The 26,028-nt window shown below is 34.6% G+C and overlaps 1 protein-coding gene across 2 annotated transcripts in view; it reads left to right on the forward strand.

Moving 5' to 3' along the window:
- Nucleotides 1-26,028, forward strand: part of Ubr3 (Ubr3 ubiquitin ligase) — a 542,232-nt gene that overhangs the window by 407,688 nt on the left and 108,516 nt on the right. For both annotated transcript variants that reach the window (XM_090394146.1, XM_090394147.1), the window contains exons 26-28: nucleotides 3,393-3,523; nucleotides 18,224-18,297; nucleotides 25,486-25,594. In XM_090394146.1, the coding sequence (XP_090250272.1) occupies nucleotides 3,393-3,523; nucleotides 18,224-18,297; nucleotides 25,486-25,594 (314 nt within the window). The remainder of the gene's footprint in view (nucleotides 1-3,392; nucleotides 3,524-18,223; nucleotides 18,298-25,485; nucleotides 25,595-26,028) is intronic.

The following is a 26,028-nucleotide window of genomic DNA, read 5'->3' on the forward strand; positions in this document are numbered from 1 at the left end:
TAACTGTCATTTTAGTTTGGTTTTACTGTATATACACTGAATGGTAAAAAGCATTTGCACAATAATAACTAAAATATAGGATTATCAAACTTTAAATCCCCATTTCCGATATGTCAGTTTTATTTTTGACAGCCTTATAAACTGTTCTTTGGACCATATGTAAGTATTAGGTGCAGTATTATACCAATTTTCTTTAATGTTTTAGCATCTAAAATAACAAGTATTTTATGTAATGTGTTTTTTAATAATGCAGTTTCTTTTTAATGATTAAATTTAATTACATAGTGCTGTAATATTGTGTGGGGCCAGAGGTCTGCACAGAGCACACTGCAACTTATATTAATCACAAGTTTTCTTGGGGCTATGTATTGATTAAAGAGCTATAAGTCACAAGAAATTAATATTGCAATATGCAGCTATCATATTGATCAGATGTTTCTGCAAATGCTATATTTGAATTAACAGCGGTGTTGATCATGTTGCAGATTTACTGTTCATGTTGCAGACATTTAACAGCCTTGCTATTAAATGTCTGAGTTGTTGATAATAGTGCTCTTATACCTATCCAATAGATGACTGGTAGATACTTTTTTTTTAGTGCATAATAGCCACAAATGAAATATACATAACTTACATGTGTCATTGTATTCCTGTGAATGTACCAACTCATAAAAAAAGGGGGGGGGGGGCTGAAAAGTTCTGATGAACACCTAGAACAAAATGATATTAAAACAACTAGAAAGAACATATGAGGATATAAGAACATAAGTTACCTTCATAACTCTGCTACTAGCATGTTCTTTCTTGTGGTTATATCAGTTGCTCTAATATCATTTTTGTCTAGGTGTTTATCAGAACTTTTCAGTCCCTTCCCTCATATACACACATGCACATACACAGAAAAGATGTGTGTGTAAATACATCACAACAGTATATACAGAAAATCTTATTATTCCTTAGTTTCTGTTGGCATGCAAGTATGTAGTCTTAAACTGTTGATAGGACTCATGCAGATTTAATGGAAATAATGCAGCAATAAGGAATGAATAGTTTCAGTATTTCATCTCTGTCACAGAGACATTATCATATATTTTTAGACAATGGAAGAATAGCATGCATGCACGAAATAAAAGAACTCAAAATGGTTACACCTAAAGTCTTGAAGTGCTCTATAGATACTAGATGGTACCAGTATTTATTTTGTAAATTAAAGATACCAAGAAATTATATATTGATACTTGGTTTAATCCTTTATCCAAATGTAAGCAAACAAATTTGCACCTGAACTATTTTCAGGACTGGAGCAACTCGTATAAAGAAGCTAATGACTTCATGTCACTTGTCTTAGTATCCCATAATGCAAAGCACATCTCCTTGCAGATGTATAATGCTATGCATTATGCGAAGGGACATTACTCAGACCGCTTTCGACCTTTATTGAGGTCTCATCAGTAGAAGCCAGAACCAGAGGACATGTATAATGCTATGCATTATGGGAAGGTCTTCCCATAATGCATGCATTATACATGTCCCCAAGAAGCTGTGCTTTGCATTATGGGATACTAAGGCAAGTGATGTGAAGTCATTAGCTTCTTTATACGAGTTGCCCAAGTCCTGAAAATAGTTCAGGTGCATTGCTTACACTTGGATAAAGGATTAAACCAAGTATATAATTTCTTGTTATCTTTAATTTATAGTATAACCAAGTGGAAAAACTTCCAACCAACAGTATTTATTTTGGTTAGGATTGTTTTTCAGAGCATCTGCAGTGGAAGCCATTGTTGAACTTGCTGCAATGAAGCACCATTCGTTTTAATATTTAATGCTGCTGGTAGCATCATAGCATGGGCATTTGGCCTGAGAGGCAATGTATTTTTCTGTTCTTCAAAGTGGATGCTAGCTGTTCTTCTGTAAAAGCCCAGCTTGCAGAAACAAGAAATGCCATAGACCTCCTGAAACAGAGTGAATAAGAATTCAAGGACAGATGTGGATGGCTTGATGTGTGACTTCAAGAATGAACGGAGGTTGTCCATTTTTTTTTAACGGAATGAAGCCAATATTTCATCTCTGTCACAGAGAGAGATGTCTTTGGGAATACAATGTAAGAAATGTGCATACAAGCAGAAGTAATTAGATAAGTGTGCTGGTAGTGTAGCCCAGGTTGTTGAGCAGGAGGTCTAAAAATTACCATATCCCATATTTCAGTGAGTTTCACATAACCATGTTTATTAAGGTTTGGATTGGTTTTTAAGATTTACTGTTGATATTTTAGAATCAGCAGCAGGTTATGCCATAGATGTATTAATATTGAAAAATTTATGAACTTTCTATGGATATAGATGTTTACTGTATTTACTGATTTTTTTTAATAATTTTCATTGCCAAAATGAAGCATTTCTTGAAGTCATGTCTCACTTGAATGAGAAGGTGAGATTATCATTAAAAAAATTCATATTATATATATAGGTTTATACACCACTGCTGTATGACATATCAAACATCAGTGTAACAGCTAATCCTGTTGGTGTAATATAATATAGGCTGAAATTTGCAACATAATGTAAAATTCTTGTTTTCTGACATGCAAGTGTATATAAATCCTTACATATAAATGTTTTTAAGAGTTATCGTGATCAAAAATTAAGAATTATAAACATGATCGTTATAAACATTCTCTGTTATCTGTTGCTGTTGAAGATACAGCAGTAAAGATGAGCTGCTCCATCTTACATTAAATGAATAATCAAGCAATAATATGATTGAACAGAATACATATCGTGTTTCTTACACCTACCTACAGATTCCATAAATAATTATATGCATTTATGCATTAAGTGCTTGCTTCTTTGTAAATCACTTCTTTAATAACCACCTTCATTTAAGAATTCCCTAAATTATAAAATTTACTGAGATGAAAGATACCAAATGTAATAAATAAATGTCTAGCAGATGAATCCTATGGTTCATTCCTTCTGATTCTAATCTGTGACTTCCTTAATAAATCTGATCATTGAAGACCTATAGCACATTTTACCATGGGTAGACTGGAGCCAGATAAACTGAGAATCCTGCTGTAGTTACCAAACATGGTTTTTTCATGCCATTTGTCTTGCAGTAAGCAAGGTGGTGGTGTTCCCCATCTTGCTAATGATAATCGCATACTAAAGGACCTCAGACCACTGTGCTATATTTGGATTTAAACATGTAGTCCTCAGGCTACAAAATGGAAACACTGTCCATCTGGCAAATGTAATAGCATCTCTTTATTTAGTGCTACAGATTTATTTACTTTGTATTTGATTTACTCACCTTAATTTCAAGTGTTGAGTTCATTTGAAATTAACAGATTTATATTTGGATACATTCATTATAACAGAACATTGTTTTTTCAGGCACCTAATATCTTAACCGCTATGAAAGGAATAATGGAGGATCTTACTATTTACACCTACCCACAGTATCGTTCTTTAAGACCATCTCCAGATAATCACAGTTTATTTCTTTTTGTTTGTTCTATTGCAAGGTTAGTGAAAATATTTATATGTGTGTGTGTGTGTATATATATATATCATCATCATCATCAAATTCCTGCCATGTACCCTCAAGGGGTGTACAGGATAAAACAGGTACTACATGACAAAAATGACATCATTACTAACTTCCTATCTACAATTTTCCTCCAAATCAGTCTGTTACTTGTCAAGACTCCAACATTATCAGATCTTATATTTCTATCGTCTAAGGCACTTTGTACCGCATCAATCCACCTATATCTTGGTCGTTTTCCTGCCAACCTGGCAGAGAACACTTGTTTTGCTAATCTTTCCTCAGCCATTCTGTTTAAGTGACTATACCACCTGAGATTAGCTCTGCTAACGCATTCCTGGATGCTGACAATATCAAGTTCTTTCCTAATATCCTTGAACAGATGGCATCAATGATATTGCCATTGATGCCATCTGTTCACGCCTATAATCTTTCTCAGGACTCTCATACCTGCGGTCTCTAGTCTTTGGTCAAGTGTTTTACTTCTAACCAAGCTCTCAGATCCATAAGTGAAAACTGGTTTGAACACTGTCTTGTATTTAGTGTTCCGACTAATTTCTCTCTTATTCCATATGAATTTATTCAATTGACTTCCCACCATACCAGCTTTGCTGATTCTGTTGTCATTTCCATATTTAATTTACCATCTTAACTAAAAATCGTGCCTAAGTAGGTGAAATGTTTTACTTGTTCCACAGGTTCTCCATTCACAACACAGTTGACATTTTCAATGCTTCTGCCTATTTTCATTGTCTTTGTCTTTTTATTGCAGACCTTCATACCATATCTATTACAACAGTTATTCAATTTAGTCAGAGAATCTTGCAGACTTGTAGCGGATTTTTTTAGAACCATAACATCATCCGCATAAAGCAAAGAGCTGACATTAACATCTCCAATTTTGATATCATGTTTAATACCACTTTCCTTCATAATGTGATCCATATAGATAATGAATAACAGAGGGGATAATGTACATCCTTGTCTCACACCAGATTTAACATTAAACCATCTTCCTGTACTTCCTTCAATTCTAACTGCTGACTTTACAACTCAAATAAAGACTAAGTATTGCTTGATATAATGCCCCATTGACACCATATAACTGCAGCGTATTGAATAGCTTCTCACTTGGCACCTTGTCATATGCCTTTTCCAAATAGACAAAACTTAAATCCAGATCTTTGTTATATTCCCATGCTTTCTCGACTATTTGTCGTAAAGTGAAAATCTGATGTTGACAGCTTCTATTTGGCCTGAATCCAGCTTGTTCTTCACCAAGCTTTTCTTCCACAATTCTTCTCAACCGTTTCTCAAGTATACTTGCATAGATCTTGCCAGGAACACTCAGTAGAGAAATACCTCTGTCATTCTGACATTCAGTTTTATTTCCCTTTTTATATATGGGTACTATGAGAGCTCTACTCCAATCATCGGGAATTCATCCCTCTGTCCAGGCTTTCTGAACTATGCAAGTCAGCCACTGTAAGACACTTATACCACCATACTTCAGCATTTCTGGTCAAATATCATCTACTCCTGCTGCCTTTCCACATTTCAAGCCTTTGATGGTTTTTTCTACTTCAAGTATGGATATGTATTCCTGACTGCATCTGGTCAGTGTTTTTTACCACTGTGCTGTCATCACTGCTTGTTTCATTTAGCATGTTTTCAAAGTAATTACTCCATACTTCAAGGATATACTTTTCTCCCATTTTCATGTCACCTTTATCATCTCTAACTCCTTTTACAGCACTCTTTCCTCCATTCCTAAGCTTCAACAACCTCCAGAATATCTTGCCACCTTCTTGATATTTATTTTCTATATTCTTGCCAAAGTCCTCCCATTCCTTTTGTTTAGCTAGTTTTACACAGTGTTTAGCATTCTTGCATTTGTCTCTATATTCTCTAAGAGCACAAGCTGACTTATTTGACAGAAACTTTTGATATGCTTTCTTCTTTTCCTTCACTGCCTCTTTAACTTCCTGTGTCCACCAGGGAGTTCTGATTTTTTTATCCTTGCAGACAACCTCACCACATGCCTCTCTGACTGAATCAATCCATGTTTTCTTCAGAGTTTGCCACTGAATCTCCGGGGTTCCAGTTCTCAAACTCTTTCATTTTTTCTTCAATAATCTTTGTGTATTTTAGTCTACAGTTCACATATGAGAGCTGCTCAACTTTTATTCGCTTTAAAACTTTCTTACATGTCATTCTTTTCAATATGAAATTCAATTTTATCCTGCTCAAGGCTAAATAGTGATCACTTCCAATTTCAAATCCTCTGTACACTCTGGTGTCCTGCACCAGAAAGAAAACATCACTATCAACAATAACATAGTCAATGAGACTTTTCTTATTCCTTGCCTCTTCTCTCCATGTGAATTTGTGCACATTTTTATGTTGGAACATGGTGTTAGTAATAACCAGTCCATATCCTGAGCAGAAGTCCAACAGATATTTGCCATTATTATTAGCTTTGCTCTTTTCTCCAAATTTTCCCCAAATATTTTTGTATGTCTCACAATCATTTCCTACTCTGCTATTTAGATCCCCAACAAGGACTGACTTTTCCTTTTTCATTGTGTCAGTTGCTTTTTCTAAAGCCTCAAAAAATTCCTCCACCTTCTGTGGGACCATAGGCACAAATAAGTCTCATTGTCCAATTCCCCATTCTGATATTTGCCCACATCACTCTACTTGAGACTGCCTGCCATTTAAGAAGATTAGCCTTGTATTTTGTGTTGAATACTATGGCTATTCCTTCTTTTCCTTGATTGTCATTGCCTGAATATAACATTTTGTATTTATTGCTCAGAAAAATCTCACCAGTTTTGGACTTTTTTGTTTCAATCACCCCTATTATGTAGATTTGGTACTTATCTAACTCCTCAGCTAACTCCATTTCTTTGCCATTCAGGCTTCTTACATTGATAGTACCAATCCTCAACTCTGGTGATTTTGAGTTGGGGTTTGTTTTCAGATTTGTTCCAGTAGCTGGCTTTTCGCTGTTTGCCCTGGTTCCCTGGCGAAAACAATGGGGGCCTTGGCGACCCCCCAGCCGGCATGAAATTTTGTAATGTTGTACCATCATTTTTTATTTTGGTTTAACCAATAAGAATACAATTTGGTCAGCTAAATCCCAAATTGCCAGCCCATACTCGTTCGTTCAGTATCCAAGTAGATACCCAACAGGGTGCACCACGAGAAGGTGAGGATTGGACATTCGGTCAGAAGCCCTGGTCAGTTCTCCACATTCCTTTAAAGGCTATGTGGAGGTCTCCTCTCAGTTATACAGCTTTGACCCTTAAGCACCCCATATATATATATATTCCTAATTGTGATTTTCATTTTTCCATTTCAGCTGGCAAACACACACACATCACACATTTCATTATTAACAAGTTATATATGCCAAACAGCTCTCAGGTATCATTGCTAGAGGCTTCTAAAACAGTCAACTTTGCCTGAATATTTGATATTTTGAAGTGTCAGAATTATTGTCATCAATGTGTCTTTTTTGAATATTGTTAGAGTATTCCATTTGTCAGAACAAGCATTGAAATCTGCAATTATTACAAAAAAAAAAAAAAAAAAAAAATTATTCTCAAGTTTTATTTCTTATCCCTAATGCTATCAATAAAGAAGTATTATTGTATGCTGCTATGCATAACACTAGGTTAGGTTACACTAGTTTCTCTGAGATCCTGAGCCCCGAGATTCACTAAGCCCAAGTGTATATATAAAAATATATATATATATATATATATATATATATTAGGATCATTTTAAAAATTCTGCATCACTGCACGTGAGTGGCCAGTGGTATGATGTAAGAGTTTATTTACACCTTCATATCCCTACACTTTTTCAGCCATTCTCGAAGTAAAAATGTCATCCTCATTTTCTGTTTTTTGTTGCTTCTTGTTCTGTGAAATTAGAAATGAGGAAGAATTTAACTCAGGCTGGATATCCATAGCAGTTAAACATGTTGAGATCTCTTGTCTTCCTCACTACCTCACAATACATGAGAATACAAAATACCACTCCATGAGAAATGCTTTACTACCATTTATCTGACCAAACCTATCGAACACACCCACACCCATACACAAATTACCAGCAGGAAGAATACAAAATATATACCCAGATGAATAACTAACTCTTATTTAGAAGTATTGGTCAAGTGTTAATAAACTATTTAATAACCAACTAGTTTCGCCGGCTATTGCTGTTGGCATCTTCAGGGTACAAATAAGGTAGGCAAAGTAAATTACAAGCTAGATGTTAACTGACAGTTCTAATTCAATAACAAAATAGTACTGCGTGTGAAACAATACACATGTTGCGGATACATGATTTACTTGTTGAGAAACATTTTGTAGTTGGCACTGAAGTTCATTTCATGTGCGTTTAGTGATCTCATTAAGGTCTTCCATATAACAGGTAGGATTAAACCTTGATTCCTGTTCACTGTAGAGAAGTTGGAAGAAAGGCCAGATATATCTTGTCTGTTATTTCTTACATAACTAATGTGTTCCTTTTGTCTCATTTCGAAGCTTCTAGACGTCTGACCAATGTAACTAAGACCACAGGAACAAGGGATGTTGTAAACTCCAGCATACTTTTAGAAAGGATGGAAGTCTTTTGGTGATCTTAGAAATTTCTGAATAGTTTCAACTGGCTTGAAGGTCACTCTAATATTGTGTGGTTTTAGGAGGAGAGAGCCAGTTTTTTGGAAATGGTACCAACATATGGAATAGTTATAGTGGTGATATATTGGGTGACATCACGTTGTCTTTGTGGTATGTCAGAGAAGAGAATCCTGTTGGTGAGTCTTCTAGGGTAGCCATTTAAGGATAGGTTGTTGGATATTGTAATCAATTCTTCTTGCAGATCATTTTGGTCTGTAGTAAACTATTTAGCTATTTTCTTTAGCATATGAATAATGCTAAGTTTTTGGGAGATGTGGTGTGATGAGCTGAATTGTAGATAACGTCCAGTATTTGTAGGTTTTCTATAAACAGATAAGTTGACACTGTTATTTTCTTGTTTATTTATTATGATGTCCAGGAATGGTAGTTGTTTGTCCTTTTCAAGTTCTAGTGTGAATTTGATACTATTGTGGAACGAATTTATGTTGTTTAGGTAATCCAATAGCTCTTCCTTTTTGTGGTTCCATATGATAAAGATGTCATCTACATATCTAAACCACAGGCAGCTACAGTCGCCTGTTCCACTAAAAACTTCAACAGGAATCAAGGTTTAATCCTACCTGATATATGGAAGACCTTAATCAGATCACTAAACGCACATGAAATGAACTTCATTACCAACTACAAAATGTTTCTCAACAAGTAAATCATGTATCCGCAACACGTGTATTGTTTCACGCTTAGTACTGTTTTGTTATTGAATTAGAATTGTCAGTTAACATCTAGCTTGTAATTTACTTTGCCTACCTTATTTGTACCCTGAAGATGCCGACAGCAATAGCCGGCAAAACTAGTTGGTTGTTAAATAGTTTATTAACACTTGACCAATACTTCTAAATAAGAGTTAGTTATTCATTAATCTCTGTGGTCAAGAATTATAACAATTTCATATATACCCAGATGTTGGATGAATCTTGTATTGGATAAGATACAATGGAAATTATATGAAAAACTCATAAATATATTTTATTAAATATCTGGTTTATATGGTGTGTGTGTATATATATATATATATATATATATATATATGGGAATAAATATTTTTCAGGCGCAAACTTAATTGTTTGCATACTTGGGATTAGGAGCTAAAATAACCAAGCATATAAAATTGCTTGGTTATCCTAATATATATATATATATATATATATGACAGAATGATCATTGACTCGGTTAACATATATAGTTTTATGAAGAATTAAATGACTAGAACCGAGATTTAAGTAAAAATCTATATAAAATATATATGTGTGTTTGTGTGTTTACACTTTATGTACACTAATGCTAGGAGCATTTGGAACAAGGGGAAGGAATTGTTGACAGAAGATGATATTGTTAGTGGAATAGAATATGAAGGGTGTTAAATAATATTGTCAATTAAATAAATGTCAGTGCCATGGTTAAATAATGTTAATTATTTAAACTCCTTGTTTTGGCTTTACTTTTCTCCAACTACTTCTTTCAACTTGACTAGGTTAGGCCTATAAACTACTTTAACATAAATCTCTTAAGGTTAACCTTAACCTTAACGTGACCAATTTCTGTTCCCCTCCCCTGCTATTAAATAAACTTTGTATTATAAGTAAATTTAATCTGTGCAGTTCCCCACTCTCATACAAATCAAATTAGAAAACTTATTTTATTATCAATTACGCCATCTAATTTTGGTTAGAAAGTTAGGGTGAAGAAAAACCAGGAATTAATCACTAAATATATCCAAATTTTCTATATGCATGTCATAACTAATAGTATCTTATTATGCCTGCAGGTTCATATGTTTTGGAGATAGTGCATTAGCCAAAAGAACAGATCAAGTAGTTACAAAACAGAAACCTTTATTTTACTAGACAAGAAGAACATTTACACTAGAGAGATTTTGTAATTATCACACTTAACCCTTTTTCAAACAGGTAATGCAATCTGTATGACAAAACTCGCAATACTCGGTAAACTGATTAAACATAAACTATGTACATACTTGCACACAGCGTAAACAGATTAAATAAAATCCTTCCCTAAATACTGACATAGATATAGCCTGACTACATATCAATTCTTAATAGTACAACTCCCTATTAAGTGCACATTCACAGTCTTAACAGACAATTTTTCTAATAATATTCCCAAACTTTGTTACTTAGTTACCACCTTATATACACATGTTTTCTTGTAAGCACATTCATGAACTCAAGATACACTTTCTAACTAATTACAAAAATATTGCCTACTTACATATTCACCATACACAAAGAGTCCAATATACAGCATACTTCTTCAGGACTTTAGCATCTTCTTTTTATAAACTTCCTGGCTGCTTGGATATCATAGGCAGTTGCTAGTAGATCTTTCCTCTGTCGGGCATTAAATTCGGAATCAGTTGATCTGCTGTGATCTGGAGACATAGGTCCTACAGCATTCGATGGAAGAAAAGCCTTGGCAATGAGCAGAAGGAAAAGCTCCAGGCGACGACTGGAACCAAAAGCCCTGACGACGAACAGTAAAAAAGTCCGACAATGACCAGAAGAAAAAGCCCTGAACCAAGGGCCACAATCTCCTTTTATGCAAAATTGTCCCCCTTTGTTCTCTATTGCTGTCTTTTCAGGATTAGCCTCTAGCAATGATGTCAATTCTGCCCAATCGGTCAACAACAGTTGACCTTGCAACCTTTGGTTGGTGTTTCATCATCGCTAATCCGGCATAATCCCTACTTACAGCTTTACAGTTTACAGTTATATAGTCGATGTGTATGCACTTTTAGTAACATCTGTTTGGCACGTTCTATTTTTTGTTTCCATTACACTTTAAATTTTTTCACACTAAATACCGAATAAAAAAATTGGAAAACTCATCATCATCATCATCAAATTCCTGCTATGTACCCTCAAGGGGTGTACAGGATATGATAGTACTACATGAAAATTTTACATCATTACTAACTTCCTATCTACAATTTTCCTCCAGATCAGTCTCTTACTTGTCAAGACTCCAATATTATCAGATCCTATATTTCTGTCGTCTAAGGCACTTTGTACCGTATCAATTCACCTATATCATGGCCTTCCTCTGGGTCATTTTCCTGCCAACCTGGCATAGAACACTTCTTTTGCCAAATTACAAAATGATGGTACAACATGACAAAAAATTGGAAGACTGGTTGCGAAAAATAAGCACAGCAAAAATTTTTCCGCATGAGATTTTACATAGGCCACACTTTCCTTGAAAAAAATAAACTTACAGGTTTATTTTTTTCTTACATCTTACTTCCCTCGCTCTCTGGAGATGACCATGATTTATATTAGGTAGACCCCCCCCCCCCTTTTTTTTTTTTTTTTTTTTTTTTTTTTTTTTTTTTTTTTTTTTTTTCACTTACAGTTCCAATATTTTCTCTCCCTGGGATTTTGTCTGACTTACTATTCTTTATATTACCTGACTGACTTTTGTTCACCACAGGGTTCAATTTATTCCCTTTTCTCTGATCATCAGATTTTGATATACACGACATGAAGACACATACCTTGCTACATCACTTTTCATTCCTTTCCAAGTGTATTTACCACTAATTTGATACCACACACAATCAAATCCCATATGTCCATCTGAATCATGGAACTTATAAATAATCCATGGTATCATGACTTTCGGAACCAGAACCCTTTCCTTCATTTTCCTGAGACTTTCTGCTTGGGCAGGAGAAGTCCATCTTCATCTAGGTGAAGAGTCTTGAGGAATAGGCAGTTCTCAGGAATTTGATCGCCTCTCTTAATTGTGTCGTAAATACTCCTCCACTCAGGATCCCTTTTCTGGGCTTCTATAATATGGGTCCTCTCCCAGTTTTGGCAGTGAGGAGATTTATACATGACTCTTCCCATTTCTCAGCACTGCTTAAACTGACTGCTACTTTTTCCTTTACAGGGTCTGCTAGTGCTGCACTGGAAATTACATATGAATCAGTACAGATTTCCTGTTTGAGACTTTATTTGCTACAGGATTATCAGGAAAGTCATTCTTGTCAAGTTGGCACATATCTGTATCCTTTTTTCTTTGTCTACTTATCTTATTTCTATTCTTGTTCACTGGCTTGGTTCTTTTGTCAAACTTTATTGCCTGATAGAGACTTTGGGTTGCTGCTGCCATTTAGGTGCGTGTTCAATTCCCATTAGGGAAATCTTTTTATTGAAATCACACAAGAAGTTGCATCTCAATCCCAATCGAAACTGATGGAAAACTGCCCAATCTAAATGCGGCTTTTCTACCTCTGAAACACTACCTCTGACTACTCGCAAGGGTCAACAATTTATTATAGAAGTTGTAATACTCTCTTTGTTTCTTGCTCGCATTTCTGTAATTTCCAAAGTTTAGGGCTTACTATTTTTACCATCTCCCATTTTTCTTAACTCTTCTATGAAACGAAAGTAAGAATGAATGTCATCATTATCTTCTCCAGAGAACGATGGAATAACAAGATGAGGATTTATAGACTTAAAGAACTCCTTGTTATCCATCATTATGTCAGTGCTAGTAAGTTCACAATCAATATTGTCAGTACTCCTGTTTTAACAAATTGCAAATTTCTTAAATGCTAACTACCTGTTCTTTTAGCTAAAACTATCTCAATCCACTTTACTTGATACTAATTATGTGAATTTTATCCTGTCGACTGCACCATTGATAAATAATATTGTTAATTAAATAAATGTCAGCACCATGGTTCATTAATGTTAATTATTTAAACTTAACCTTGACTTAACTTTACTTTTTCTAACTACTTCTTTCACTTCACTAGGTTAGGCCTATAAACTACTTTAACATAAACCTCTCAAGGTTAATCTTACCGTGACCAATTTCTGTTTCCCCCCCCCCTGCTATTAAATAAACGTTATGTTATAAATAAATTTAATGTGTGCAGTTCCCCACTCTCATACAAATCAAATTAGAAAATTTATTTTATTATCGACTGCACCATCTAATTTGGGCAAATTTTGTTAGAAAGGGTGAGGAAAAACAGGAATTAATCACTAAATATATCCAAATTTTCTGTAAGCAAATCGTGACTAATAGTATCTTATTACGCCCTCAGGTTTGCGTTTTTTGGAGATGGTGCATTAGCCAAAAGAATAAATCAGGTAGTTACAAAACAAGAACATTTACACTAGAGAGATTTTGCAATTATCACACTTAAATAAACCCTTTTTCAAACAGGTAATGCAATCTGTATGACAAAACTCACAATTACTGGGTAAACTGATTAAACATAAACTTTGTACATACTTGCACACAACATAAACAGATTAAATAAAATCCTTCCTTCAAATACTGACATAGATATAGCCTGACTACATATCAATTCTTAATAGTACAACTCCCTATTAAGTGCACATTCACAGTCTTAATAGACAATTTCTCTAATAATATTCCCAAAAAAACTTTGTGACTTAGTTACCGCCTTATATACACATGTTTTCTTGTAGGCACATTCATGAACTCGAGATACACTTTCTAACTAATTACAAAAATATTGCCTACTTACATATTCACCATAAACAAAGAGTCCAATATACAGCATACTTCTTCAGGACTTTGGCATCTTCTTTTTATAAACTTCCTGGCTGCTTGGACATCATAGGCGGTTGCTAGTAGATCTTCCCTCCGTCAGACATTCAATATGGAATCAGCCATGTTATGGAATCAGTTGGTCTGCTGCAATCTGGAGATGTAGGTCCTACAGCATTCAACAGGAGAAAAGCCTTGACGTTGAGTGGAAGGGAAAGCTCCTGACGACGACCGGAACCAAAAGCTCCAACAACAAATGGTAAAAAGCCCCGACGACGACAACTGGAAGAAAAAGCCCTGAGCCAAGGGCCACAATCTCCTTTTATGCAAAATGCCCCCCTTTGTTCTCTGTTGTCTTTTCAGGATTTGCGTCTAGCGATTACTGCCCAATTGGTCAACAAGCTTGATCTTGCAACCTTTGGTTGGTGTTTTGTCATTGCTAATCCGGCATAATCCCTACTTACAGCTTTACAGCTATATAGTCAATGTATATGCACTTTTAGTAATATCTATTTAGCACGTACTTTTTTTTTTTCAATACATAAGTATTACTAAATACCAAATAAAAAAAAAAAATTGGAAAATTGGTTGCGAAAAATAAGCATAGCGAAAATTTTTCCTCAAGAGATTTTACAAAGGGTATAGTGTGTTTAGGAAGGATGGAGAGATAAAAATGGGGGAGGAGTTTTATTCATGATTGCTAATGAACTGCAACCAAATAGAATAGAATTTCACCTGCAGGCAAATGAAAATAGCACATTTGAGGCTATCTGGTGTGAGATAGAGACCACTAGAACAAAATATACAGTTAAATGCTTCTATAGAACCGGGGGATGGAAAGATGATGGGGATAGTATGCATCGACAAATAAGTTAAATGTGAGTGGAGGGTGGGTAATTATTAAGGAGGATTTCAAGTATGGAAACATGGATGGAAGGAGGAGAGATGACACATGGGAGGAAGGAAATAAAATTATGCAGTTACTAAGGAATAACTTCCTGAGACAACATGTGATAGAATATAATAGGGGTTTGAGTGCTGGATCTATTAATTGCATCTGAGAATTTGTTTCTATAATTTTATAACCAATATGACGACATTGCTTCCATTTGGTTAGAGTGTAATATGGTCTTGACCTGTTAGGTGGCTAAATGTGTGGAATTTTCATTTAAGGGGGGGGGGGGGGAGGTTATATGTGGAATTATGAGAACATTACACATGTTCTCATCATGTGAATTAAGAAATTCCAAATGGATCAGTGACATGGTATGTGAAACTACCAGGGGGACATGTTCACATTAATTTCTTTTCTTTTTAATATATATATATTGTGTGTGTGTGTGTATACTGGTATGACTAGTAATTCTTTCTATTCTGAAGATATCATTTTGTTTTCCCATACTAAATTGACCAGTTTATCTATTTCTATAGTTAATTAACTATTACCATATTTGTTAAGTTTGACTGCTATTCCATCAGACATGGTGTGTTGTTGTTTGCAGTTGCTTTATAGTTGCTTTTACTTCAGTTAGTGAAGATTTAAATATTTATCATATCTTATCTAGGTGACAGATAGGGTATGATAAGTGTTCTATTCAGCAGTCTCAGCAAGCACATCACAGTTTAGGAACTGGTTAAAATATTCTCTTTCCATACAGTAGCAAACAAATTAATCTGAACAAGCTGAATTTTTATAATTTTTTAATAATTTAATATTTTCAAATATTTTAAATTTATAATAATTAAAAAAAGGACCATAATAAACTGTGGCAATTTATTTCATGTTCATTTCCTTTATGGTTAAATACAAAATCTTGTTTTGTTATATTACAAACCTTTGTAGTAGATTATGAATAATTAAGAAATTTTGTAGTTGTAGAAAAATTTGATTATAAAGTTCAAAACAGACAAAAAGAGACATCTCAAGTTCACCACAGAGGAAGGTTCTTCCATTTCTCCATTATTTTATGCAGATTTTGCATTCACTTTGTACGATTTATTTCTTGTTTTCAAATGTTTACCCTCTAATTGATCATTTTATATTTGAATAGATCACACTGAAAGTATGTTTAACTTTGATCAGTTTTTAATACAGATTTTATTTTTATCCAGTTCGTCAGAACTAGATGTTCATTACTTTGCATTAAAATCCCCCCCCCCCTCCTCTACACACACACACACACACACACACACACACACACACACACACACACACACACACAGTAATCTAATGATTAAGCCTTTTCTTGTACTCTCTCTCTCATGCATATCTCTCATACATTAGAACATCGTGTTATTAATGAATAGCCTATATTTTGAGCAGAAATCCAGAATGTATTTACCATTATTATTATTAGCACTGCATTTTTCTTCATATGTCTAAAACATCTTTGTGCATTCCTCTCTATTGACATTTTCAAGTGAGGCTGTATCCCCATCTAAGTTGCATTATCTAATTTCCATTTTGAAAAACAGCATCCCGTTTATCTTTGGGTTTAATTTAAAATGTGCCATGTCTTCTTTTATTCAATCATTGTTATCTGAATAAACTGCCTTGTACTTATGATTTTGAAAAATCTTCCATGTTTAGTCTTCTTTGTCACAGTGACATCATTTCTGTAATTATTCTGCTTGTTTCATCCTTTTTTCTCTTGATGCTATTTCATTTATAGATGACATCTATGTTCATTTCCATTGAGACTATTTCAGCAGCTAACTTCTCAGTGTTTCTACTGGTGAAAGCAGAAGGAACTTTTTAACTGGGCAGTGTTCCAGCAGTATATTTGGTTGTTTTACCATCATTGTGCATGTTGTAGTGTGAGCCATGATTAGCAAAGAATATAATTATCAAAAATTAAATATGAGGGTTGTTTGGAAAGTTAAACACATTTTTTTTGGAAAAAATTACCTTTATTTCTCAACATAGTCTCCATTGAGGTCTACACATATGGTCCAGTGAGTTTTCAATTTTTTCATCTCATCTAAAAAGTAGGATTTGTCAAATTGTGCAAAATAGTCATAGACAGTCTCGATGACATCTTCGTTCAAAGAAAATTTTTTCCTACCGAGCCAAATTGTTAAGTTTGAGAACAAGAAGTCACACAGGGCCAAGTCCAGTGAATATGATGGATGTGGAACCAATTTGAACCTCAATTCATGCAATTTTGCCATTGCAACAGCTGATGTGTGGGACGGTGCATTGTCTTGATGAAAGAGAACTTTTTGTGTGCCAATCTTGGCCGTTTTTTCTTCAGTTCTTTTTTTAAACGGTCCAACAATGATGCATAATAGACTCCTGTTATTTTCTTGCCCTTTTCCAAATAGTATATCATGATGATTCCTTTGGAATTCCAAAAAACAGTGGCCATCACCTTCCCAGCTAACAAAACGGTCTTTGCTTTTTTCGGTGCTCTTTCACCGGTCATTGTCCACTGTTTTGACTGCTGCTTGGGCTCGGGTGTGTAGTGGTGGTGGATCTAAGTTTCGTCTACAGTCACTAATCAGTGCAAAAACTCCAGCAAATTGCAATTAAACATCACAAACGCTGCATTGAAATGTCTTTTCGCATGCGTTTTTGATCGACAGTCAACAATCACCCATCGCACACACAGCTTTTTCATGTGCAATTTTTTCATGCAGGATATTATACACCCATTCAGTTGAGATGCTTACAATCTCAGCAATCTCGCACACTTTCACTCTGTAGTCTTCTATAACAATACCATGGATTTTGTCAGTCATTTCATTCATAGTGACCTCAGTCAGGCGTCGGGAGCATGCTTCATCTTCAATGGACTTACAACCACGTTTAAACTTGTTTATCCTAAAATAGTCTTTAATAATGGTGCAGAGTCTCCATGAACTGCATCTAACTCAGCTTTGATCTGCACAGCCATCCACTTCTTCAAATAAAAGTATTTTATCACTGCATGAAACTCGTTTTTCTCCATTTTTATGAAAAATGCGAACAGGGTCATTTTAAATGTTTGCTGAATGAGAACTATGCGTCATAAGTGGCTAAAATTTTGCCAGGGGTCATGAAAAAGATTATACATGCTGACACTGGTATGAATGAACAAATTGTGTCATCGTCTATTGGAAATTTACCAAACTTTTCAAACAACCCTCGTAAATTTCCATCTTTACTTTACTGGAGTGAGGGGGCATGCCATATAATATTACAGCCTGAAGGTATATTTCTGTTAAATATACATTTTGGACTGCAACATAAAAAAACTAACTTCTGAATGTAAGGCTGTTACATGGCTATCTATAAATTATGTATTAATACTGAAATGTTTAATTTCATATATTACTGTTTACTTTAGATAATAGTTGTATTTTAATAAATTGAACTTTGTTCATAAAAATATTTTTACAATCCCAAAAAAATACATTTCATTTATATGATGCAGGACAAATTTAGAAGTGGAGCTTCTCCAGCGAGGTAAAACATTGTCTACAAACCCAGTCAAAAAATCTTGTTTTGGTAAGTTTTCATCCACTTCACATGCATGTTTAGCACAACTTTCTGAATGAATGGGTATTTTCTCCAAAAAATATTTATTTTTACCAGATGAATAATAGTTTTCTAAATAATTGTCTTAAAAAGTAACATAATATTAATCCTGAAAATCAGTATAGAATATTAAATACCAATTTTATAATCAGCTGATTGGTGCTGTATTCATATTCAAAAATTTCATTGGGGTATAAGATATTGTATTTCCATAGTATACTCTAATGCATCCTTTCAACTGTTCCTTGAATAGACTTTTTAATCCTGTTTAGAATGCTAGAAACATAAGAGATTTTAAAATGATGAAGATAAGTTAACTGGTCCCTTACAGAAGTATTAAGTTTTTTTTTTTTTTTTTTTTTTTTTTTTTTTTTTTTTTTTCCATGCAAAACAGTAAAACTGGGTTGGAGAATTCAAACAAGTGTCCAATTCAGCATTTTTTTTTTTTTTTTTGTTTTTTATGTCCTACCCATAAAAGGTTATAGATCTATAGTACTGTACTGTAAATGGGTTAAGAGATTTTTTAAAATTATTTTTTACTCATCATCGTCAAATTCCTGATATGTACCCTCAGGGGATGTACATTATTTTTTACTTTATCTTTTAAATAATATCTAGAAACCCTGTTTTGGTGGAAGTCAAAAAGCCATCATCCAGTACAGGGCAACAATGGTCTCACACTGGACAGTGAAATTCATTTAATAAAAATAATCACAAACCATGTGCATGGCAGGACTTGAAACAGTAGCCTATGGAGATTTTGACCACTCGACCTACCAGCACAGCCATGGAGATAGGATTAACCTTCCTTTGGCAAAAATTAGCTTTATACAAGTCAAGGTACTTCACACTATCTGCCTTTTGGCCTACTATGTTAATTAAAGTGAGATAAACCTCACTACTTTATAATTCACTTTAAAGGGATGAGTTTTGTATGCATCTTTTTTTGGGTGAGGGGGGATAATGTCTCCACTTTCCAGCATGTATATTCATATCCCACTGTAACATGAGATGTTGGTGAATGTCTTTAGATAGTAGATAATTTTTATTCCTGGTGTGAAACCCCACACTGCATATTGATCTGAAGTGGCTTGAAAAAGTATCCTCCTGAATACTTGATATTGAAAGAACAAGAGAAACAGTATCTAACTTTTCTACAAATTGGGCTGAAATTGTATAAGGCATTCATTAAGGAGTAACTAAAAAGGAACACACACACACACATTCTCTCTCTCTCTCTCTCTCTCTCTCTCACACACACACATTCCAAGCCTGACAACATCCATTATGAGATTATAAACATCTCCGCCTATTGCAGAGCCTGACATTGGGGGGGGGGGGGGATATTTTTTTTTTTTTTTTGTCTGTAGAAATGTGTGTTCACTGGTCTGGTTTGTATGTTCTGAGGGATGAAAAACCCGAGTTTCCAGGAGAAAAGACTCTCCACCTGCATATGAGACTGACTAACTTGATCATCTATACTGACTGAGCTATGGGAGCTCTACCTGCTTTCACATCAAACTATCTTCCTGTATTTCTTTCAATTCTAACAGCTGACTTAAAGCTTAATTATAGACTATGGATTGCTTGTATAATGTTCCATTCACCGCATATAATTGTAGTGTTTTGAAAAGCTTTTTTCTGGGCACCTTGTCATATGCCTTTTCCAGATCTACAAAACTTAAGTTCACAGCCTTGTTATATTCCCATGATTTTTCAACTATTTGTCTTAAAGTGAAAATCTGATCTTGACTACCTCTATTTGGCCTGAACCCTGCTTGTTCTTCTCCAAGTTTCTTTTCCATAATCTTTCTCAACCTCTTTTCAAGTATGCTTGCATAAATCTTACCTGGAACATTTAGTAGAGAAATTCCTCTGTAATTCTCAAATTCAGCTTTATTCCCTTTTTTTATAGATGGAAGGACTACCAGAGCCATACTCCAATCATTAGGAATTCATCATTCTGTCAAGGCCCTCTGAATTATACAGTGTAGCTATTGCAAAACTTTTCTACCTCATACTTAAGCATTTCTGTTCAAATATCATCTATTCTAGCTTCCTTTCCACATTCAAGTTTTTGATGGCTTTTTTCTATCTCAATTGTTGATATGTAGCCGTCTTTGCATTCCTCTTGAAAATTTTCTAGTACGGCTTTGTCAATGCTTGGTTCGTTTAACAGTCTTTCAAAGTAATTATTCCAAACATCTAGGATATCCTTACCTTCAGTTTTTATTTCACCTTTATCATCTTTGAATTTTTTACAGTACTTTTTCCTCCATTTCTAAGCTTCTTCAATACCCTCCAGAACATTTTGCCATATTCCTGATATTTATTTTCTATGCTCTTACCAGTCTTCCCATAACTGTTGTTTAGCTACTTTTACCTTTGCTTGCTTAGATTTTTCCCTGTATTCTTTTAGGGCATTTGCTGACTTATTGGCTAGGAACTTTTGTTCCTTTGTGCTTTCTTCTTTTCCATTACTGCTTCTTTTTTTTACCTTTGCTTGCTTAGATTTTTCCCTGTATTTTTTAGGGCATTTGCTGACTTATTGGCTAGGAACATTTGTTCCTTTATGCTTTCTTCTTTTCCATTAATGCTTCTTTTAACTTCTTGTGCCTTCAAGGTGTTCTTATTTTTCTATCCTTGCATACAACTTCACCATGTACCTACCCAGCTGAATCAATCAATATCTTCTTCAGAGTTTGCCACTGAGACTTTAAGGTTTGTTTCTTGTTTTCAAGCTGCTTCAATAAATTTTCTTCAATAAATGTTTGCATAGCTGAGTCTACAATTTACCTGTAAATGCTGCTCAACTTTAATTCTTTTTAAAACTTTCTTACATACTGTTCTTTTCAATGTGATATCCATTTTTATCCTGCTTAGTACTAAGTAATGATCATTTCCAATTTTGAATCTTCTGTACACCCTTGTATCCTGAACCAGTTTTATGATATCACTATCAATGATGATGACGTAGTCAGTGAGGCTTTTCTTGTTTCTTCTCTCCATGTGAACTTGTGACCAGCTGGGGAGCTTGTTTAACCGGGCAACGATGCAGCCAGCATTGAAATCTCATCATGTTGCACCTTCATATGCATTTGTGGTTTAAGCCAATAAAAAGTACAGTTTGGTCAGCTGAGTCCCAGATTGCCAGCCCCTCCTTGTTCGTTCAGTACCCAGTAAATAATTATTAACGGGGTACATCACGTGATGGTGAGGATTAGACGTTAGGTCAGAAGCCCCGGTCAGTTCTCTGCATTCCTGAAAGACAGTGTGGAGGTCTCCTTCCAGTTATTTGACTTTGACCCTTAACCAACCCCTACTCTATTCTATATTATTTGAGTATAATATTCTATTTATTCTTTAAATAGATATCCTCCTAGAAGACTTCAATATGAACATACATATAACTTAATATAATTGTCACTATATTTAAAGCAGATTGTTGCATTTGAAGTGACTCCAGATCTAACTGTGTTGTTGGCACATTAGCATGCTTGAATAGCATTGGGACATTCTGATAGGTTGAAAGTTTATTTTTTTCACTTGGTTAGAGTATAATAAAATTAGTTTAATCCTTTATCCAAGTGTGAGCAAACAAAGTTTGCGCCTGAAGTATCTTCAGGACTAGGGTAAAGTGATACAACACCAGGGCAACTCGTTGCAAAGGTGGAGAAAGCTACCAACACTCCTAACTCAGTATCTCCTATAATGCAAAACACATCTCCTTGCGGATATGTCTAATGTTATGCATTAAGGGAAGGGCCACTACCCAGACTAGTTTCGACCTTTATTGAGGTCTCTTCAGTGGGAGCCAGGCCCTAGTGGAAATACCAGGCAGAAGCATTAGCAGGTCATCTCTACCTATAGGAGTTGCCAAATGGTGTGCCACCCTTTTTTAATAAATTACTCTGGATTTAGAGAAAGATGTTGAAAGTTTATTTTTCAACATCTTTCTCTAAACTTTCATCATAAACTTTCAACACTTCCTTTAATGCATAACATTAGACATATCCGCAAGGAGATGTGTTTTGCATTATAGGAGATACTGAGTTAGGAGTGTTGGTAGCTTGCTCCACCTTTGCAACGAGTTGCCCTGGTGTTGTATCACTTTACCCTAGTCCTGAAGATACTTCAGGCGCAAACTTTGTTTGCTCACACTTGGATAAAGGATTAAACTAATTTTATTATACTCTAACCAAGTGAAAAAAATAAACTTTCAACATCTTTCTCTAAATCCAGAGTAATTTATTAAAAAAGGGTGGCACACCATTTGGCAACTCCTATAGGTAGAGATGACCTGCTAATGCTTCTGCCTGGTATTTCCACTAGGGCCTGGCTCCCACTGAAGAGACCTCAATAAAGGTCGAAACTAGTCTGGGTAGTGGCCCTTCCTTTAATGCATAACATTAGACATATCCGCAAGGAGATGTGTTTTGCATTATAGGAGATACTGAGTTAGGAGTGTTGGTAGCTTTCTCCACCTTTGCAACGAGTTGCCCTGGTTTTGTATCACTTTACCCTAGTCCTGAAGATACTTCAGGCGCAAACTTTGTTTGCTCACACTTGGATAAAGGATTAAACTAATTTTATTATATTCTGATAGGTTGTAGCTGAGATTTATATTAAGGCAAACAGAGTTGAAAATAATTTCAGTGGATTCCAGTATTTTTCTCTCAAACTCATCATGGCATTTATATGGGATCTCTGATCTATCCCATTTTACTGGATGTGTGGTGGATTGGTGATCGTGGGATCAACTTATTTTATAGCATGATTGGATAGAGCTTGAAGTAATAATGAAGTAACAACCTTAAGTGACATCTCTAATATGCCCTTCTATATGAAGTTTTGTCAATTTTTCTCCTGTCTGTAATAAGGGACATTGCAATCACACTAAAGATGATACACACTTAGGTACTTTAGGCTATCATATTTTGGACAAAGTAAGGATTGCAGTTCGATTAGAAGCATGAATGCGATTTGGATCTTACATTTGTTGAGAATTTTTGCTAACTTACTTGTAATGGAGCTCATGTATGGGAGAGAAATATAACCTTTCATTTCATTATTATCTACCACATGACATGAAGGTGGATTGAACAGAAGTTTTCAAATAGTCTTTTTTGTGATAACTATTTTTCTGAAAAGTTGTCAAAAGAAGCTTTAGTTTTTTAATCATTTCTTCATCACCAATGAAAGTGAAGTCATGGATTCCCAGTGTAAAAATTTTAGCTAGATTTTGAGAACAATAACGATGACTGAGCATGTAATATCAACATCTAAATTGTGAAGGTTTTTTTTTTTTTAAAAAAAGTATTATAGGCAAATGCCCGTGCGGTTAGCCTAGTGGCTTAGCGCTTTGCAACTATATGCCTGGGGAAGGAGTGTCCTAGGTTCGATTCCCGTCGGAGACGTGAGGAGCTGAAGGATCTTCCTCAGCCATAGCCAAGTTAGCCAGTCTTGGGCGCGGGCAGTAGGGTTTTTTCCACCAGTTTATCTGGTGTTTTTCATCCCACAAGCAATCAAATTGGCCCCGTGAACACACAGGGATACAGCCAAGAATACCTTGAGGCATAGGAGTGACCATTCTATCCTCGTATTTCGGTTACGAAATCCAAGCATGCTTGGAAGGTTGTGGGCCTTAAGGGGCTGCTAAAGCCATTGGGATAGATTATAGGCAAATAGTCACAGAGAATATCACAGTTCTCTGTGACTATTTCTACAGATTTCACCAAGTATTGTGGCTGTGGCAGAAAATGGATGGATATGTTTGGTTATTGATTATCTCAAAATCTTCTGGTGTTGAGCCACTCATTATTCACTTACAGGTTAGAATGTTGCAACAATGGTTCATGCTAGTTCTGGCCCTTTTTACGGAACTTAATCTACAAGGTGAAGACAAAGAGAGTGATCTTGTCATAATACCTGGATGTATCAAGGAAATATTTCATCCTCTTGATACAGTTCTAATCATCCTTTGGGAAGGAATCTTTTTATGGCATTACAGTAAGTGAATGAGATTGATACAACTTTCAGTAACTCCTACTGGAAGTAGCACGTAGCTTTGTTAGTGAATTTTGTAGATGGACTGATGTTCCAAACAGTGTGCTTTCCAGCAGTTTTTAAATTCAGTATGTTTTTATCTGCCCAGGTTTGATTACGTCATAAGTGAGGTTTTCTTTTCATTTTGTGCAGTTTGACAGTTAATATTCCATGAAATCTTCCCACCAGAGGTTTTGAGAATAAAATTGAACAAAATAAATGGTAGCAGTACATGAAGAAATATGGTATGAAATGCATATTTTTTATGACTGTATGCAGTCATTTCCTTACTTGTTTTTATTTTAAAATTGCATTATGTTTAACTGTGATTTTATAAAACAGTGTGCATTCTCAAATTGTTAGTATTCATACAGTATTTATTAAGTTTATTTAACAAGTTCACACCATGCTGTGTTTTGCATGTATTATGCATCTGGCAGTAGCTCACTTGACTATGTAATGTGTCCCTTCCTCTCCGAGTAGGCAAACACATTTAGCAGTATGTATGACATGACAGTTTAAGTTTTTTTAAGTAGAAGGTTTCATGTAAAAGCAACATTCGTGAACTGTCTTCGTGGTTATACGTTCACTTTTAGAAATTTAAAAATGAAACAATTATAGAAAATTTCTCTTAATTATTGGTGAATATACAACTCGAAAGCAAAAGATATTTTTCCTTCTAATGTAACCGAATGGCACAGAACGACCAATGTGTCGTGGCCAGTGTGAACTTGTTAAGATAATACAAGATTAATAAATTTTTCTGTTACATCACTAACAATTACTTATTTCCTACGAATATCAGTCAGAGTTTGATTATTTGTAAATAATTAACTCATCCTTTTCTTTTTGCATGATTTCTTGTTTTTTTGTTATTCTTACATTTATAAGTTTTTAAAGTAATTATTCATCGACTATAAATTTTTATTGCATTCCACGAACAAAAATATTTTAACATAAAGTTCCTTTTTCTTTCTATATATAAGCATTCTTAAAAATATCTTTAATGCACATAGGTTTGCTTTAAATATTTTAAAGTATTTTTCATTAAAATGCGTAGCATAATGTTATGCAGTTTGCAAATCTATTTTGTAATTATTTTTTCTTTAATAGTTCCACTCTTCCATGTGTTAGCTCTTCATGCTAGATTAATGACCCAGACACCATACATCCAGTTATGGTCGCAGTTGACTGGTTTATCCCATGATGATCAGCTGTCCAGGTTAAACTTTAAATTATGTGAACTAAGAATATTTAAATGAAAAAAAAAAATTGCTTTAGAATCACTTGTGGAATTAAAAACAAATATAATATTGTAATATTGAAAACATTACCTAAATGTAATTAAGAAATTTCACAAACATTTGTGGAAGCAAGCAACACCTGAATAATTTTTTCTAGATTACATTTTTGAGAAAATTTACTGCAGACCATGAAGTATTTTTTTTCAATAATGAAATACTGTGAGTTCACATAACGAAAAGAATAATAAAAACAGAGAAAAAGCTCACTCAAAAAACTTTATTAACATGTAATTTTTGCCTAAGTATCATAGGTATCATCAGTACAAGATTACAGAATAGCAATTAAACAATAACAAACAATTCTAAAAAGTGCCACCTGAGTAGCTGATGTAAGATAACTTAAAAAAAAAAA

Source organism: Typopeltis vanoorti, chromosome 6, assembly GCF_054136105.1.
Source record: "Typopeltis vanoorti isolate ZY-2024b chromosome 6, IOZ_Tvanoo_1.0, whole genome shotgun sequence".
Lineage (NCBI taxonomy): Eukaryota > Metazoa > Arthropoda > Arachnida > Uropygi > Thelyphonidae > Typopeltis > Typopeltis vanoorti.